This window comes from Haliotis rufescens, unplaced genomic scaffold (assembly GCF_023055435.1).
Source record: "Haliotis rufescens isolate VD_foot unplaced genomic scaffold, xgHalRufe1.0.p SCAF_37, whole genome shotgun sequence".
Taxonomy (NCBI): domain Eukaryota; kingdom Metazoa; phylum Mollusca; class Gastropoda; order Lepetellida; family Haliotidae; genus Haliotis; species Haliotis rufescens.
In genome coordinates, this window is record NW_025964079.1 from 1,316,732 (window position 1) to 1,334,220 (window position 17,489).

At 38.2% G+C, this 17,489-nt stretch overlaps 1 protein-coding gene across 3 annotated transcripts; it reads right to left on the reverse strand.

Annotated features, from left to right (window-relative positions):
• On the reverse strand, positions 1–16,722 carry LOC124140429. Of its 3 annotated transcripts, none has more exons than XM_046507978.2 (13): positions 16,660–16,722; positions 14,215–14,321; positions 12,913–13,085; positions 12,080–12,342; positions 10,828–11,002; positions 8,905–9,160; positions 7,459–7,694; positions 6,073–6,228; positions 4,921–5,012; positions 4,411–4,613; positions 2,703–2,783; positions 2,133–2,267; positions 1–1,663 (listed from the first exon to the last, which is right to left on the reverse strand). In XM_046507978.2, the coding sequence occupies exons 2-13, from the start codon at positions 14,261–14,263 to the stop codon at positions 1,521–1,523; spliced, it is 1,962 nt and encodes a 653-aa protein (XP_046363934.2). In that variant the 5' UTR covers positions 14,264–14,321; positions 16,660–16,722; the 3' UTR covers positions 1–1,520. The 3 variants fall into 3 exon arrangements, with proteins under 3 accessions (XP_046363934.2, XP_046363937.2, XP_046363935.2); XM_046507981.2 differs by having other exon boundaries at positions 14,215–14,284; positions 16,660–16,713; XM_046507979.2 differs by lacking the exon at positions 16,660–16,722 and having other exon boundaries at positions 14,215–15,143.
• Between the last annotated feature and the right edge of the window lie 767 nt (positions 16,723–17,489).

The window sequence follows — 17,489 nt, forward strand, 5'->3', positions numbered from 1 at the left end:
AATTATATTATTATCAGGTTTCTACCATATCCATTGGCCTAGAAGAGGTCAGGTCCATGTCAAGTCTAATCATTCACATCTTCTCGGGGCAAGGGAGTTGACTGACTACAAAAAGTCCAGTTACCACTCTTGCCAAACTAGGCTGGAATTTTGTGGCTCGATCGTAGTGCAACCAGTGACTATTACGAGTTCTGTCCCCATCTATGTTCCTTCTATTGTTCCTCCGATTCCATCTCTCATATCACATGCATTTGCTTCAAACAAAATGACAGCAACAAGTTGGCAGTACACATGCTCTGTTAATCCTGCAATCAAACTCAATCTGCATGGCAATTGCCGTGTTTATGAACCGGGTGTTGATTTTGTTACGCAATTTTGATTGGATTAAGCATAGGCTCTTTAGTCCAGCCAAAATATAACCCCATAATTCCAGCCTAGTTCAGCAATGGTGAAAACTGGACTTTTATAGTCTCCTTTACCTAGGGAAGATGGATGATTTATAGTATTGACTTGAGTTTCTAAACATAGAATAAATACCAGAATTAATTTCATAGTGTATGAAATGCCTATAAGTGCTGAGCCAAGCTTACTAAATGCTTCATACAAGGTGTTTCTCATGTCAACTAAGACAGACCATTTAGTGTTACATAGCAAAGTGATTATTGTTCAACAATTAATTTTTTCTAGCAGCTACTATGATAACACACCTGGTTCCAGGATATAGAAAAACAAGTGTTTTCCTTCAGCAATTAAGTAACATCAAAGCAAATTTCAGACAAACTGACTATCAGGATCCCTAACAGTTCATTCTCCCAAGCCAAACCCACAAGGTATTATCTGATTCACATCCCTCAACAAGTAATCTACAAAATGTCAGTTTGTTTGAAATATATAAAATACAGAAAGTGAAATGCTTCCAAACTCACATTGATGAAATTTTATGACAAAATCTGATAATAAATTTATCAGTGTTGATTGATAAGTTCTGAGCCTGACACAGAAGGAATTGCACAATAGTAAAATCTTTTGTTGCGGACATTGCATGATGTCATTCAAGTATACTGACAAAAACCTGAGTAGCTGGTTTGCTGTCAGAAGTCAGTTAAATAAGAAGGGATCTGTGACCTTTGGAAAATGGACAAACTTGAGGAACGTGCAGTGATCAAGTACTTGCAGGTTGTTGTTTGGACTGAAGTGGTGAACCCCAGGTTTCATCCATCGTCACAAATAGTTGTAAGAACCTTTCTGGATCAGCTTCAAACAGAGTTGGATTATCATGTGAGTAAGATTCTATGTATGTGAGGCTTAAAACTTATCAATCAACCCTTGTATCATGGTCTTATTTTAATTTATATAATTCAAAAAGACATATTCCTTCTCCTGAAAACCATCATCTCTGGAATAGAAACACTAGAGGCCCTTTACACACTTTGATTCCCTGAGTTGAACACAGACTACTATGATATGAGGAAGATGAAGATGAAGACATTTACATGGGATGATCATGCATAGCAGTAAATTTATAAGAAGTCCATCTCCCCAGCGACAAGGTCGATGCCCTCCTGCAAGGCCTGCATCTCATGTAGCAACTGGTCCCCTTCATGGCTGCTCTGTGAACTACTGATGGATATGTCAGGCACTTCTTGAGCTCCGTCATTGGAGTCTGGGACAGAAGTACTTGTTCATTATTGTTTCGGTGCACACTTTTCAGAGCAACTTTTGCTAGGATTTTGGTCACAATATTTGAGCTCCACAAGCTCAGTGGTTTCAGCAGAGATTTAAAAAATGCAGTCTCTGTCGAAACCTTTGAGACTAGCCTGAACATGGCTCTTAGCATCAATTTCAGTAGAATTTAGTGTTACTATATGTACTACTATTACCAAAACTTACACGACCAAACAGAATGTAACTAGACTTGCGCTTCAGAATAATGGCTAATGTTGCAGACCGATATTTGTTGGCTTACATGAATGTCAAAGGTGATGACCATGTTCAATATTAGACAACTCAACTCAGTGTTAGCTTTCCTGAACATTTTTGTTTGTGATATTAAAAGTCGCCATCCAAAGTTTCATTAAGGTACTTTGAATTGTTTTAAAGATGACACAGTGAATAACACATGTTACACTTACTAGGAATGGCAGCATGTCCAAATTCTGATGCAGTGTCTGCCACTTTGATGTGCTGAGATGATCGACCAGGCCGTTGAGGTGATTCGTCAAAGAATGTGATGTCAATGCCAAGTTTGGTCTTACTCATCAACACATCTACAAAGATGACAATTTCTGTCAGCTGAGTGAGTGGTGAAAAAGTTAGTGAGTGAATGGGTGAGAGAGTGAGAGAAAGTGAGTTTAGAGTGAGTGGCTTGAATGAGTGAATGGGTGAGAGAGTGAGAGAAAGTGAGTTTTGAGAGAGTGGGTTAAGTGAGTGAGTGGGTTGAGTGAGTGAGTGGGTTGAGTGAGTGAGTGAGTGGGTTAGAGAGTGAGAGAAAGTGAGTGAATGAGTGATTTGGTGAGAGTGTGAGAGAAAGTGAGTTTTGACTGAGTGGGTTGAGTGAGTGAGTGAGTGAGTGAGTGGGTTAGAGAGTGAGAGAAAGTGAGTGAATGAGTGAGTGGGTGAGAGAGTGAGAGAAAGTGAGTTTTGAATGAGTAATCTCTCTAACCATCCTCCATTTAGTTTAAGACACAACTAAACCTTCCTACCTTCCTCTAAACAGCACAGGTTGCCGCTGGCCTCCAAGTCTCCCAGCATCTCCATCAGATCCACAGACTTCTCCGACACAACTGATGGCAAATATTCAATACATTACACAATGTCAGGAACTAACACAAAAGCTTCATAAGCCATGCTGGCAAGAACTCGGAAGTATTTACAGCCCTCATGAACTTTAACTTGCCCTTACTCAATTCGAATAACAGTGGTAAAGAGATGTATTCATTCTTGGTGAAGTACTTCGAAGATGCAGTTTTTCTTGAATCACAAATAACTGCATTTCTCACTGTATTGGATAGGTCAAAAACCTTTGGGGAAATAGCCTAGTTCTACAACTGCGGAAACTCGACTTTTACAGTCAGTTAACTCCCTTAACTCAGAAAGATGATTGGGACGGGGCCTTGAGGAAACGTCCAGTGGTTGGACACTTAATACAAGACAGTATATGTTAGGGACATATTCAAGTACACATTACCAAAAACATGTGAGCACTTCTACCCCATGCATAGGACGATCTCCTTTCAAACCCCTATTGAAACCCCCTCATTTTAGGTACCAAAAACTCAAACTATAGACAGTGATATAGGGTATGTTTTTTTCCCCTGTACGGAGCAGCCGCTCTACTTGATGCCCCATTTACTGATATTTGGCTGTTGACTTAAGTCACAGTCAGTAATAAGCGGTGAGTGAGTTAAAATTTAAAGTCGCATCAGCAGTATTTCAGCCATATAATGACAATACAAGAACATACATTAATAAGAAATATATTTAGACTATGTAAACATTTGTCAACAAAGGACAATAAAATAACTAGACTATCATAGATATTGATCTAAAACCAGTATGTAACCATAAAAGTATGACAACCCATAACAATACATCATAAAAATGGGCTATAGATCACAAGCAACCAAAGTTAGACCACCATACTGGGGACCTTGGTGACTTATGGTACTGCATGGTACTTGCATGGTACCAGGATTAACACCATCCCTCTGGCTTCTGGCGAATATCAGAAAGTTAAGCCAAACAGTTGAAACCAACACATATACTACGATTAAAACCCAATATGTAAGAGGCCTGTAACCTTATCAAGGGTCGACACAACTCAGTAGTCAGATCAGGTATGTCATGCAATGAACAAAGTACCAGATGCTGACTACCCAATCCAATTTAGTCCCCTCTTATGACATGCAGATGAGTGCTGGGGACCCATCCTGACACAATCGCTGAATACTCGGCACTATATAAGTAGCAAGCAAGCGAGGATGGTTTTCCGTCGCTTTTAGCAATATTCCAGCAATATCACGGCAAGGGACACCAGAACTAGGCTTCACACATTGTACCCAAATGGGGAATCAAACCCGGGCCTTCAGGGTGACAAGCGAACATTTTAACCACTAGGCTTCTTTACCACTCACAGGGGGCGGTCGGGTAGCCTAGTGGTTAAAGCGTTTGCTCGTCACGCCAAGGACCCGGGTTCGATTCCCGACATGGGTACAATGTGTGAAGCCCATTTCTGGTGTCCCCCGCCGTGATATTGCTGGAATATTGCTAAAAGCGGCGTAAAACCATACTCACTCACTCACTCTACCACCCACACACTATATAAGTAAATCACATAACACTATTTACATATAATCTAAATGTTTGCATTGTTTTGGAACTAATGCAATCAACATGACGTGTGGCACTCACAGGACCCGACAGAGCTGCTTCCTGGGTCCACACGAACACAACTGTCATCCAGTCTCAGGCTTGAGTCTCTGAAGGGCATAGACTCCGCAAGACTTGCTTCTTTGGCAACGTTTTTTGTCTTCTTATCACAGTGTTTGTGTTTGGATGGCAGTATTTTGCTAAAGTCCTTTCCTCTGATGAACAACTCATATGGATATAGATTTCTGAAAGTAATGGGTCAGAAAGAAAGGAAATTATTAAAACTAAATATGTTTGAGACAGCTGTGAGTTTTGAAAAATAATAATTTTTAACATGAACTTCAAATGTGCATCTTAGGATTGCTATAAACATTTCACTCATCTACTACATCAACATATGTGCTTGGTGAACTATTTCTTCAAGCTAAAGGTTTAACAGACATCGGATCTTAACAAGTTGGCATAGACAAATTCAAATCATCATCCAATAGGTAATTTCTGTCACTATATAATGTAGCATCTGGTATTTGTCTCCACAAACTCCCGAAGCACCTCCTATAGTATCGCTTGGCGACTTCTCCACTGTTCGCACACTCTGTCAGCTCCTTGTAAACTTGCACCCAACCACCACGTGTTGAACACACCTGCAGAATAAGTCAGTCAGTCAATGAATCTAAACTCACCACTCAAAAGATGAAATAATATCTTAAAGTAACAAATGTTATATTTGGGATAATACTTTCTGAGTAAAGCACAGATTCTCGCACTTTTTGGGGGTTGAGTCCCTTTCAGGTGCCTCACTCTGGCAGTGTGGGTTGGAATCACGGACGGGACTCAACCAAAAAAGCATTTGTTACATTTGACCACTTTCTGAATGGCATTGTGTGTCAATATCTTAAAGGAAATTTCTATTGAGTCTGTATGTTACATGTATTTCATCAAGTATATGAACATACATGGATTCTTTCTTAATTTACCATAATTTTAATTCAAAGCATTAACAAAAATGACACACATAATTGCAAACTTTAGATTTTACTTCTTTGAATTTTTTTTTTTTCATTCATGAAATAAAAATTGACACACCAAAACCTTGTTGCTGACCAACTGACAATATGAAATATTTCCTATATGTCACAAATTGCAAGGTCAAGAATGATACCAGAGTAAAGAAAATGTCAGCGTTGGGCAGTTGAGGAAGTAACTCCTTCACTAATGTCATTGATAGCTTCAGACTAAAAACATGACAAAAGTAAAAGAAAAACAATGGAATACAAATTTACCTTAATATACAGAAGAAAAAATATCATTGTCTAGATTCAATATTTTTTATCGGAATACAGTAAAGTTACAGTTATAAAGACCTCAAAAGGACAATTTATTTTAGTTTGTTATAACTGTTGTTTTTTGAAAAAATATACACAGCATATACACAGCAACTGGCCGGGCCAACAAAACAGTTTGTTTTATCCGCCAGTTCGTTATAAGAGTGTTTGTAATAAACATAGTTTACTGTATATCCAATTCTTCGTACATATAAATTTATGAAGAGAACCCAACAACAGCCTGAAGCAATTACTAATGCCAACATTTTTACCATAATGTTTAGAAACAATTAGGAACAAGGAAACCATTGCTCTAGCTTCAAGCAATTCCCAAAATGTAGCTGATCATATTTTGGCTTGTTGGGCAGGTATGACTCACCTGGTCGTATCCACCCCTCTCATGAACAGCCAGGAACAGCTGGAAGAGGCTGATGGAGGTATTCTGCCATTTTGGTAAACCCCTGAAGGCAATATCATTGCGCTTCATGAACCTCAGGACATCGTGTTCAAATGCCCGCTCATTTCTTTGATACATCTGTAACAAAACAATTCGTAACACATAATCATAGGGTGGGGATTCCCCTTCAACCTATACTGGTCGCAAGAGGCGAACAAAAGGATAGAGTGGTCATGACAGGTAACTTGGTTGATGGTGTGTCAGCGTAACACATGGACCATTGGTCATAACATAAACCAGTGGATTGACTGATCCAGACTTGATCATTTAGCTGCCATCATATAGCCAAGTGCTGCTTTAAAACATACACGCAGACACACTTTGGATGTCCTGTCAAACACAGGTTTCCTTTGATGGTAACATGCTAACAGTGATGTCACTACTAGCACATGAATATCATTACCAGGGTAATATGTGCATTTGTAACTTGGAAAAGTGAGGTTGAGATTTGTCTTGGAATTAAACCTTCTATCGTAAAAAACAATGCTGTTAGGTTGGGTTCATAAAGTTCATATATTAATATGTTTCTGTGTCCCTTGGTTATAAAACTGCCAATCTGAAACTGTGAACATTAAGACTTTCAAACATCATGTAGAACAGATATGGCATATATTGTTATATGTAAGATAGCTTCACAATAAATCATGAAGAAAGAAGGTTGGTTCATTTCATAAAACATTGTTCTATCAAGATGTCATATCTGGAGATTTGAACATTTGCAACTTGATGACATCATATTTTGGACATCAATATTTTTGAGAGGGAAGTGTCTAGTAAGTGGTTCCATATAGATGTAGCTGGGCAACACAGATAAACGCGATGGCCGAACGATCACATCCAAAAGCGAGAGACACTTGACAATCGGAACTGGGAGAAAAGGTACAGGTAATCGACGTTAGGACTGTGAGAATATGCAAGAAATATCCACCTGTGCATAAATAGACTTGTCCAACACTACTGAGGGCGGATTCTATTGAGGGAGTCATCTTTAATAAAATATGGGTAAGTATTTATAAAGCTTGAACATTTTATCATCATCCTTGAAGAGGCTGTAAATAATGTTGATATCTAATATATGAAATAAACGACTCGTGGTCATTATTTATCATACAATAAAAGACTGCAGGGGAATAAACTACTTCCGGATGCGCCCCTCATGGTTTATTCTCCCTGCAGTGTTTTATGGTACGATAAACAACTCCAACACATCGTTAATTTCATAAATATTATTATGGGTCATAAATATCACAATAAATACACTAGACATGTATATATATATATACATATCAATCCCTTATTACAACCTACCTGTACATCAAGAACTAGTTTTTCCTCTTTGGAATGGCTGACAAGAGAATCTGGGAACTTTATATCTAGGTTTGCTAAGCTAGGCCCACCACACACGTTAGCTGAGACTGGGGAGTCAGGGAAAGCAAAACTGTCCTTCACAGCACTGACAGTTTGTTTATGTTGACTCTGCTTTTGGTTATTTTGTCTGTTCTTCACAAAGGACTTCGTTTGGTTGGTTTCCTTTATGGCACCATCTGGAAATAATGAAAACATATGCCAGAATAAAACAAGAGTTTGCCACTAACGTGGCTATATCCCCCTCCCCTGTTGCAGAATTTATGACATAATTAAATCTAAACAAACCCTAACCTTTTTAAACCGAGGTGAAAATTGTTAAAAAAAGAAGAGATTGGTACCCAAGTCCATCTTCTTGCCATGGAAACGTAAAAAATAAAAATTTCTAAAATTTCTAAATAGCAAAAGGCACCAGTTGAGCATGTACCTGACAGACCTGCAAAGTTTGATGAACGGTTTATGAGTTATGTTCCGGAAACGAACCCTACCCTCACAGAACCTCAGTCCATCTTGTTGCCATGGAAACGTAAAAAATAAAAATTTCTAAAATGTCTAAATAGCAAAAGGCACCAGTTCAGCATGTACCTGACAGACCTGCAAAGTTTCATGAAAAAATATTGAACGGTTTATGAGTTATGCTCCGGAAACAAACCCTACCCTAGGGTTCTGCATACTCCAAGAAATACCTATAGTTTTTTAAAATTAATCCAGCTTTAGAAACTGGCACTAGTCCTGTAGTTCTTGCCAAACTGCCCAGTAGTTAAGGTATCACAAGGACGAGAAGAAATTTGCCATTTTTAAGGGTTTTGCTATATATTACCATCACAAGGACTAGTGCACTAAAAATGTTATCTTCTACCGCTGTTATCCCTGCTTACATTGATTAGTCCTGCACCATGACTGTGGAATATAAATATATAGTAAACGTTGCAACTAAAATATCTCGATTTTGGAATATATTATTTCTGATAAAATAAATTTAAATGGTAAATTATGTTCAGTGATAATTTATCTCAAATTTCATGTTTTTATTGACCAAGTTTGTTATCACCTGTTTGTTTACCTGGATGCTCTGAAGGGATACCATATTCAGTTTTTTATCGTACATAATATGATGTTGACCAATAGCTTCATCCTTTCAAGTCATGTATGCATTAATCAGCAACAAAAACACATGTCAGTTTGGCTGCAGCTCCTTATTGTATACCTTTGTTATGATATAAGGCTTCTCATACTTCGATCCTCTGACAGCGCAGCGAGAACAGCGCTGAACACAAATAAAACCAGTCGAACTATAGGCCTTAATATGCAAATTTTGAATCCACGAAGAAAAACCTGATCCATATTTCAATACTTTCAAACTTGGAATGTTGTTTCCCTATAATTTACCCCTCAACCTCGGGGTGACCACACCCACTTTGTCAGCATGCTCAGCCTCCTCTATGAAAACACTAGCCGTACTGATGAAGGTGCACTTGGAGATTCTCTCTTCATTACTGACTGCCAGGAGCTTGCTGGCTTCCATACATGCCTGCTCCACAGACACATCTTTCATGTAACACTTGCGCTGTGGGTGTTTGCTGGTGGAGGAGGTGAGGGCATTCCTTCTACCTTTCCGAGCCCTACACCGACCTCTACCTTGTTTCTGATACAGTCAACAAATGGAGAACTTGAGATATTTTATGTTATTTTTTTGTACAATGCAATGAGAACATTTTGGTTGGTTGGTTTGTTGTTTATGCGGCACTCAGCAATATTTGAGCTATATGACAGCGGTCTGTAAATAAGTGAGTCTGGACAAGACAATCCAGTGATTAATATCATGAGCATCGATCCACGCAATTGGGATCGATGACATGCATCAACCAAGTCAGAGAGCCTGACCACCCGATCCTGTTAGTCGCCCCTTACGACAAGCATAGTCGCCTTTTACGGCAAGCATGGGTTGCTGAAGACCTATTCTACAACGGATCTACACGGGTCGCAATGAGAACAAAATACCCCTCCTGACCTTAGTAAGTATTGGTGCATTGGGCATGGAAACTTTACATGTTGTACAATGCAATCAGTGTAAAAGATTCTTTCTGACTCCCAAAAGAGTTGTTGCAAGGCGTGGTGACTTTCAATGTTGTACAAGGCAATCCGTGCAATAGATTCCTCCTGATCCCAAAACATGTTGCTGCAATGGGTTGAGACTTTACACATTTGTACCCACACTTTACACAATTGTACCCACTTTACACATTTGTAACCACACTTTACACATTTGTACCCACACTTTACACATTTGTACCCACACTTAATACATTTGTACCCACACTTTACACATTTTTACACAGACTTTACACATTTGTACCAAGACTTTACACATTTGTACCAAGATTTTACACATTTGTACCCACACTTTACACATTTGTACCCACACTTAATACATTTGTACCCACACTTAACACATTTGTACCAAGACTTTACACATATTTACACAGACTTTACAAATTTGTACCCACACTTTACACATTTGTACCCACTTTATACATTTGTACCCACACTTTACACATTTGTACCCACTTTATACATTTGTACCCACTCTTTAAACATTTTTACACAGACTTTACACATTTGTACCAAGACTTTACACATTTGTACCAAGATTTTACACATTTGTACCCACACTTTACACATTTGTACCCACACTTTACACATTTGTACCCACTTTACACTTTTGTACCCACTTTACTCATTTTTACCCACACTTTACACATTTGTACCCACACTTAATACATTTGTACTCACACTTAACACATTTGTACCAAGACTTTACACATATTTACACAGACTTTACAAATTTGTACCCACACTTTACACATTTGTACCCACTTTATACATTTGTACCCACACTTTACACATTTGTACCCACTTTATACATTTGTACCCACTCTTAAAACATTTTTACACAGACTTTACACATTTGTACCAAGACTTTACACATTTGTACCAAGACTTTACACATTTGTACCCACACTTTACACATTTGTACCCACTTTACACATTTGTACCCACTTTACACATTTGTACCCACACTTAATACATTTGTACCCATACTTTACACATTTGTACCAAGACTTTACACATATTTACACAGACTTTACAAATTTGTACCCACACTTTACACATTTGTACCCACTTTATACATTTGTACCCACACTTTACACATTTGTACCCACTTTATACATTTGTACCCACTCTTTAAACATTTTTACACAGACTTTACACATTTGTACAATGCAATGAGAGTAAATGACTCCTCCTGACCCCAGTGCGTGGTGACGGTGTCCTGACCGTGTACAGCTTGACACCGGTAGCCCTGATCCAGCTGTGAGTGTGACATCTCCCCAGGAACTCTACATGATACCACCCTGGCTTGTGATCTGCATCCACCAGACAGTGAAGCTGGATACTGGGGTCCTTGGTGATAACTCCAGGCCATCTGCACAGACAATACAGCATCCGTCACAAACACAACCGTTCAGACACAAATATACATAGTACTATACTAACTCTAAATCAACAATGAATGATCAGGAGGCCGTTGTACAAAGCGATCTTAGCACTAAGGTGATCGTAACTCCCATACCTTAACATAGACTTACGACAGTCGTAGCGCTAAGCTTGGTTTGTACAACGGCACCCAGGACATTAAATAGATTTGAAAACATAAAGGTCATGTTAAACACTATCTGTGAAAATGATGGCCCTGATTTCAGAGACATCAGGTATCAAAAGAGCTAATAAATTAACACAGGTGATAATAGGATAATAATGATAATAATGAGCATGATAATACATTCACATCTATAGGGCAGCCTACATACTACTGTTTGCTCCATGCACACATGATGCAGATTTCATCCACTAGTCCTTATGATGCTGACATATAGCAAAGCCCTTAAAAAGGGCTAATTTCTACTGGTCCATATGATACCTTAACTACTGGGCAGTTTGGCAAGGACAATAGGACTAGTGCCATTTTTTAACGCTGTGATGCTGATAATAATAGAAAGGATAGCGGAGACCAGTTAGGAAATGAGCTGTTGAAAAGTAGAGATTTAGATTTCAATATGAAAGAGTACACTGAAAAACTGTTTCACTGAATATTTACAAACACTACGTTTTGAACCATAAGAGGTACATTTTTAAGTAACTTTTAGTACCTGTGGCCATAGTATTTGAAATTAAAAAGAATTGCCAGGTTGACATCAGGACTCACAGACATTAGAAGCTGCATGCCGTGACTTAATTCTTCAGGCCCTCATTTAAAAACTGCAGGTTATTGTCACAAATAAATTGACACGTAAATTTACTGCAGGCCATAAGCACCCATACAAATTTGAAACTACAGGGCCGACACGAGATCTACCGGTACCTGCCTGGGGCCTACGAGCAGGCACTTATTTCAAACACTGTGCGCCCAATAGCAATACTAACAGTACCCTTGCAATTGTAGCATTAATTTAGCCCTTGACAGTCTGCACGTTAGCTGGAAAGAGAGTTCACTGATACCTACTTGCAATAGCCAGTCATCTTGGCCCAGACAAGTGAACCCTCTGCTATTGGTGACTTGACATAGCATAGCCCAACTCTCTTGGCTGCCTTGTCATACCATTCAGTGTCTTCTTCAGGCACTTCACAAACTGCAAAGTCTCTGTTGTGATTCATGTAGCAAAACCAAGGGGTGTTCTCCGTGACACCTTCCAGCTCCGACACTGTCACTCTTCTCCACTTGTAGCAGTCAGGATTGTCACACTGGACCCATAGCATCGACTCAAGCTACACAGAAAAATAGCAGTTTAGTTCAACGAACATAAAATTGAGTTTTTCATCTCTTTGCTTCAAAATGATGATTGCATGATTCAGTAAATTATATATTAGATCAGATGTATCATGTTTACACTTAGTAAAGGCAAGACAAAAGGAACTTTATTTTATCTGCACCAGGTACCCGTGCATGTTGACATGAAAACCTAGTTGCACCAGAAAAACAAAAAGTTGCATTTGGTGTATGAATATTATGTTGCACTTTGCAATAATAGGTTGCACTGGTACATTTCATATATAGCCAAATCAAGACCTGTTAGTATACTCAATCCCACATAAAATTTGCAAATGAATAAATGAATTGTATGCTGAATAAATCATTTTCAACAACTGATCTGTACTGCTACTTCACATGATATTTTTTCAAATGTTTTTTGTGTATTAACAGAGAAACAGATGGTATTAGGTTTCAATGTTTATAAATCAAATGGCTATTCAAAATAATGATGGTAAGATAAAAAGCATTTGAAACAAGTGACAAAACACGGAACCAAATATGCTTCGAAATATTTCCGTTTTAACCTCTTGTTTGAGCTCAGCGGTGCTCCCAGATTTCCGGGAGATTTTGGAGTGAGACGACTGACTTGAAGTCAATAAGCTTTTCTGAGAAGCTGGGGTGTTCAACTTGGTTATTTTCAGAAGTTGTTCCTGGGTGTCTCTATCAAGTAGCTGAACTTGGTCTGGATTATTCAACACTGTAAAAAGAAAACAAATATGCCTTGTTTATTTGTTTCAAACATCACACAATATTCCAGCTATATGACAGCAGCCTGTGAATAATCTAATTTGGACTAGACAAACCAGTGATTGTACAAGTACTCCCTTATCTTTGAGACGACCAGAGTACCTCTGTGACAATATTATGAGCAAAGGTCACCCAATCAACCAAATCACAGAACCTGATCAACAGATCCATTAAGAAAGTTTGTATGACAAGCATAGGTTGCTGGGGACCTATTCCAACCTGGAAACTCCACGGTGGTCACAAAATCTGCAAAACAACTGTAAATCCTCTTTAACTAAGAATATGGTTCTATTAGGATATCAAAGGTTGTATTAATAATTTACCTCAACAGTACGGACAATCTAACAAGATGAAAAAATAATGTGCCTCATCCTGGTTTCGATGTCAATATAAAGATGAGGGGTGAGGTGAAATGGGTTTTAATGACACGTTCAAGATTAGTGCACTTATATAGCAACGTGCATGCAGGTATGTGTGTGGTTGCTCGCACAAGTCCTGACTAAATTAAATGCCGGTTCTATAGTGCTAGCCCACTGAAATACCGTGACGCAGTTTTAACGTGGATACCACACCCAGACAAAGTATATGGACTCCGAGTCGACAAATCCTTGTTTCATCCCCTTATTGCAAAATGCCAGGCAGGGTCACAACAAGTACCATATTTTAACATCTTTTAATATGGCGTGGCTGGGGATTGAACCAGTGACCTTCCATTCTTCAAGCACTAGACCAAGGTTGGTTGGCTGGTTGATTTGTTGTTTAACGCCGCACTCAGCAATATTCCAGCTATATGACGGCGGTCTGTAAATAATCAAGTCTGGACCAGACAATCCAGTGATTGATCCACACAATTGGGATCGATGACATGTATCAACCAAGTCAGCGAGCCTGACCACCCGATCCCGTTAGTCGCCTTTTACGACAAGCATAGTCGCCTTTTACGGTAAGTATGGGTTGCTGAAGACCTATTCTACCCCGGAATCTTCACGGGTCCACAAGATCAAGGAGGCAGTCTGGTAAAATAAAAACAATGACAGGGTTTTTAATAAATGATAAAAACAAAACAAATGTGCATTTACCTGATCGCTTCACTCCTCTTGTAAGCATTCTTCCTTTTGCTGTCGTCATGTTGTTCCATTAGTTTAGATACTAATAACGCAAATATAAATTTGACGATGATCATAGGCTGAGGAAGGAAAACATCATAGCTTGGATAAAGTCTGATTGGGCTGGAGTGCTTTAAAGGAACACAGATTTTCAGATTTATTCATGATGATCCTATTTGCAGTTGTGATCATGACAACAAAGATAATCTTCATTATTTATTCAAGTATTTGAATTATTGTGACATTAGATCAACATGTTATTTTCATGCCAAGTGCTTTTCAATATCAAGACTATGCTGTTTTGGAAATACTAATCTACAAGATGATATTAATATTAAATTATTGAAACTGTACATAACTATATTACCCTCACAAACAGATCATGCTGGGCTAATTTAATATATTGTAATTATGATAATGTATTGTTTCAAATTTCTGTTACATTAAAATTGTACTTATCTTCAGGATTGCTGTACTTTCTTATTTATGATTGTTATTTTGACCAATCCCATTTCATTTTTAAATAAATATTGTTCAAACCATTAGCTATGCAGTTCTAGGACCCTGAAAATTTATGTGCATATGTAACATCACATCAATTAACAAATACCATTGTTGAGATATGAAGTGGCAGAAATGCCGATTTTACCACTAAAACAATTTATTATGACATGATTGTTTTTAGGCTATGAATATCCAAGTTCTATCTTTATTTTTTTCATTTGATTCTTATTCTGCCAGTCTGAGAACCGAATTGGGTTTTTCTTTTTCTGCTGGGAAAATTCTCTGCTAAATGAAATTTCAGGTTTTCAGTTTGATTCAGAGTGAGTGAGAAGGTACTGACCAAGTCAAGTGGCTGGCAACTTACAACGTGTAAGACTGGCTTCCTTTTTTTTTTTTTTCACATATGGCCAAAATCATTAAAGATGCCAGGACTCCCCTTAGTTTCTTATCATAATCTCATTGGAACAGCTGTCTTTTCTATTTGACAGGAGCTAGGGCTTATTAATCTGAAATCACATCGGTCAGTAAATGGTGCAGGGGTCAAAGGTGAGGTGAGGTGAGGTGAAATGGGGTTTAACGTCACGTCCAAGATTATTGCACTTATATAGCGACGTGCATGCACGTGTGTGTGTGTGTGTGTGTGTGTGTGTGTGTGTGTGTGTGTGCGGCTGCTTGTACTCGTCCGGACTGATGCCGATATATAGTGCTAGCTCACTGAGATACCATGTCGCAGTTTAAAATGAATACCGCACTCAGACACAGTATACTGACACCGAGCAGACCAGTCCTTGTTTTAGCCCCTTAATGCCGAGCGCCAGACAGGGTAACAACAAGTACCATCTTTTAACGTCTTTTGGTATGACAGGGTTCGGGGATCGAACCCCGGACCTTCCGCTCTCCGGGCGGAAGCTCTACCACTAGACCACGGAGGCGGTCACAGGGGTCAAAACATTGTTAAGGGGGCACTAGACTTGGGGCAGTTGTCAGTCCTAGCATTTTTTATTCAAGTTGTTAGCACATTTTTCTTCGTTTTTATGCTAACTCAAACGTTACAACTTATATGGTTTGTCAGTTGAGCAGTTGAAATGTTCTCTCTGTCAGCAATATTCCAGTCTGGACCAGATAATGCAGTGATCAAGATTATGAGCCACGATCCATGCCGACAATGTACGATGACTTGTTATCAGCTAAGTCACAGAGTCTGACCATCTTTTGACCACCATACGTTGGTGGGGACCATCTCTAATTAGGTTTATTGAAAAAAATTATGTTTCTCATGACCTCAGCGTTAGAAATTGGCACAAGTCCTATAGTCCTTGCCAAATTGCCTAATAGTTATCATAAGGTATCATAAGGATTAGGAGAAATTTGCCCTTTTTAAGGGTTTTGCTATGTGGTGTCATTATAAGGACTAGTGGGCTAAAACTGTTAGTTTCTATCGCTATAACCTGCTACCCATAATATTGCAATTTTGGACATAATACACAAGTTTACAGGTCAAGGTGTGTAGATATGGTTGACAGGCCAGCTATATGGTTAGTTTTGGTCTCATTTGTTTAAATTATCAGTGATGTATTTTGAAATTTGGATAGTTAAAAAATCAGTAACATTATAGACTTTCAGTATGTATTATTATAATGTGATACAGCAATACTTTAGGGTAAAAATAAAGTTAAGTCTCAGGGCCAAACTGCCTATAAAGTAGCACTTCTGGGAATGTGAATCGAACTCTTTAATCTCTACAGGGGTTGTTGAAAAGTATTCACGAAACTTTGTTTACCAAGTCAATGACGAACACATTAGCCTATAGCACACCTTTTACACCTGAGATACAATGCCGGGAATATTGCGACAGTGACGTAACCAGTACTGTTTTAAAACTATTGAAACCTTTACAGTAACAATTCAATTTACCTATAGGCCAAGCATAAGAAATATTCACGTCTTTCTCTTTGCAGACGACGGCCCAGTCTGAGGATTGTGGGTAATAAAGTAAGCTGGTTCTAGTGTTTCTGTGAAAATATGAGTCAGGTGCGCGCGGAAATACAAACGGAATACGCATCAAACAACCGAAACCGCATGTAAAACAACAATTCTTAAACTATGTAGGGACGTTTTACTATGGAATCTCCATCTTAAGATATCATTAATTCATTGATGATATAATTAGTTATTAAACTTACAAAATTTATTAGAACTATACATTATGCTGAATGATGATTGACATATTAAAACATCATACGATGTCAATTTGATATCAATAATTCTGATATCATTCACTGGTAAATAACACAAAATAACTGACTTATGTCATAAATTCAAGTTGAATTAATATTTACAATAAAATTTACTGATGACGTGTGGTTTTTGGTTAACTTCTTTGTTTATAAATGTCAAGTTTTGAAACTTGAAATATTATATTCACAACAGATATATCATTGAAAGAAATAGTTCTCACAGCAAAAGTCCAACAAGCTTAAGTCTAGCTGTCATGAACTAGCTAATATGATGTCTACTTCTTAACAATAACTTCTGAATCATATAATAACCTTAAATTGTTTGATAGGCATTACGTAGAAGTTGACGGATGACAAGATAGACACAATTTTATGGATAACAACTTCTTTAATCCTGTAAAAAGCGATTCATATATCTAAGACTTGCTTGACAACGGTATAAGGATCTATACCGAAACGTCGCTTTTAACAGTATAAAAGAAATTGTTATCCATAGAATTGTGTCTA

Excerpts from the sequence above, each read along its gene's own strand:
- LOC124140429 (XM_046507978.2), bottom strand. The coding sequence starts at position 14,263 with ATGACGACAGCAAAAGGAAGAATGCTTACAAGAGGAGTGAAGCGATCA. Across the intron at positions 9,161-10,827 it reads CACCGTCACCACGCACTGGG|AAACAAGGTAGAGGTCGGTG; the intron begins GTCAGGAGGAGT and ends TGACTGTATCAG. Across the intron at positions 2,268-2,702 it reads CCTGTGCTGTTTAGAGGAAG|ATGTGTTGATGAGTAAGACC; the intron begins GTAGGAAGGTTT and ends TCATCTTTGTAG.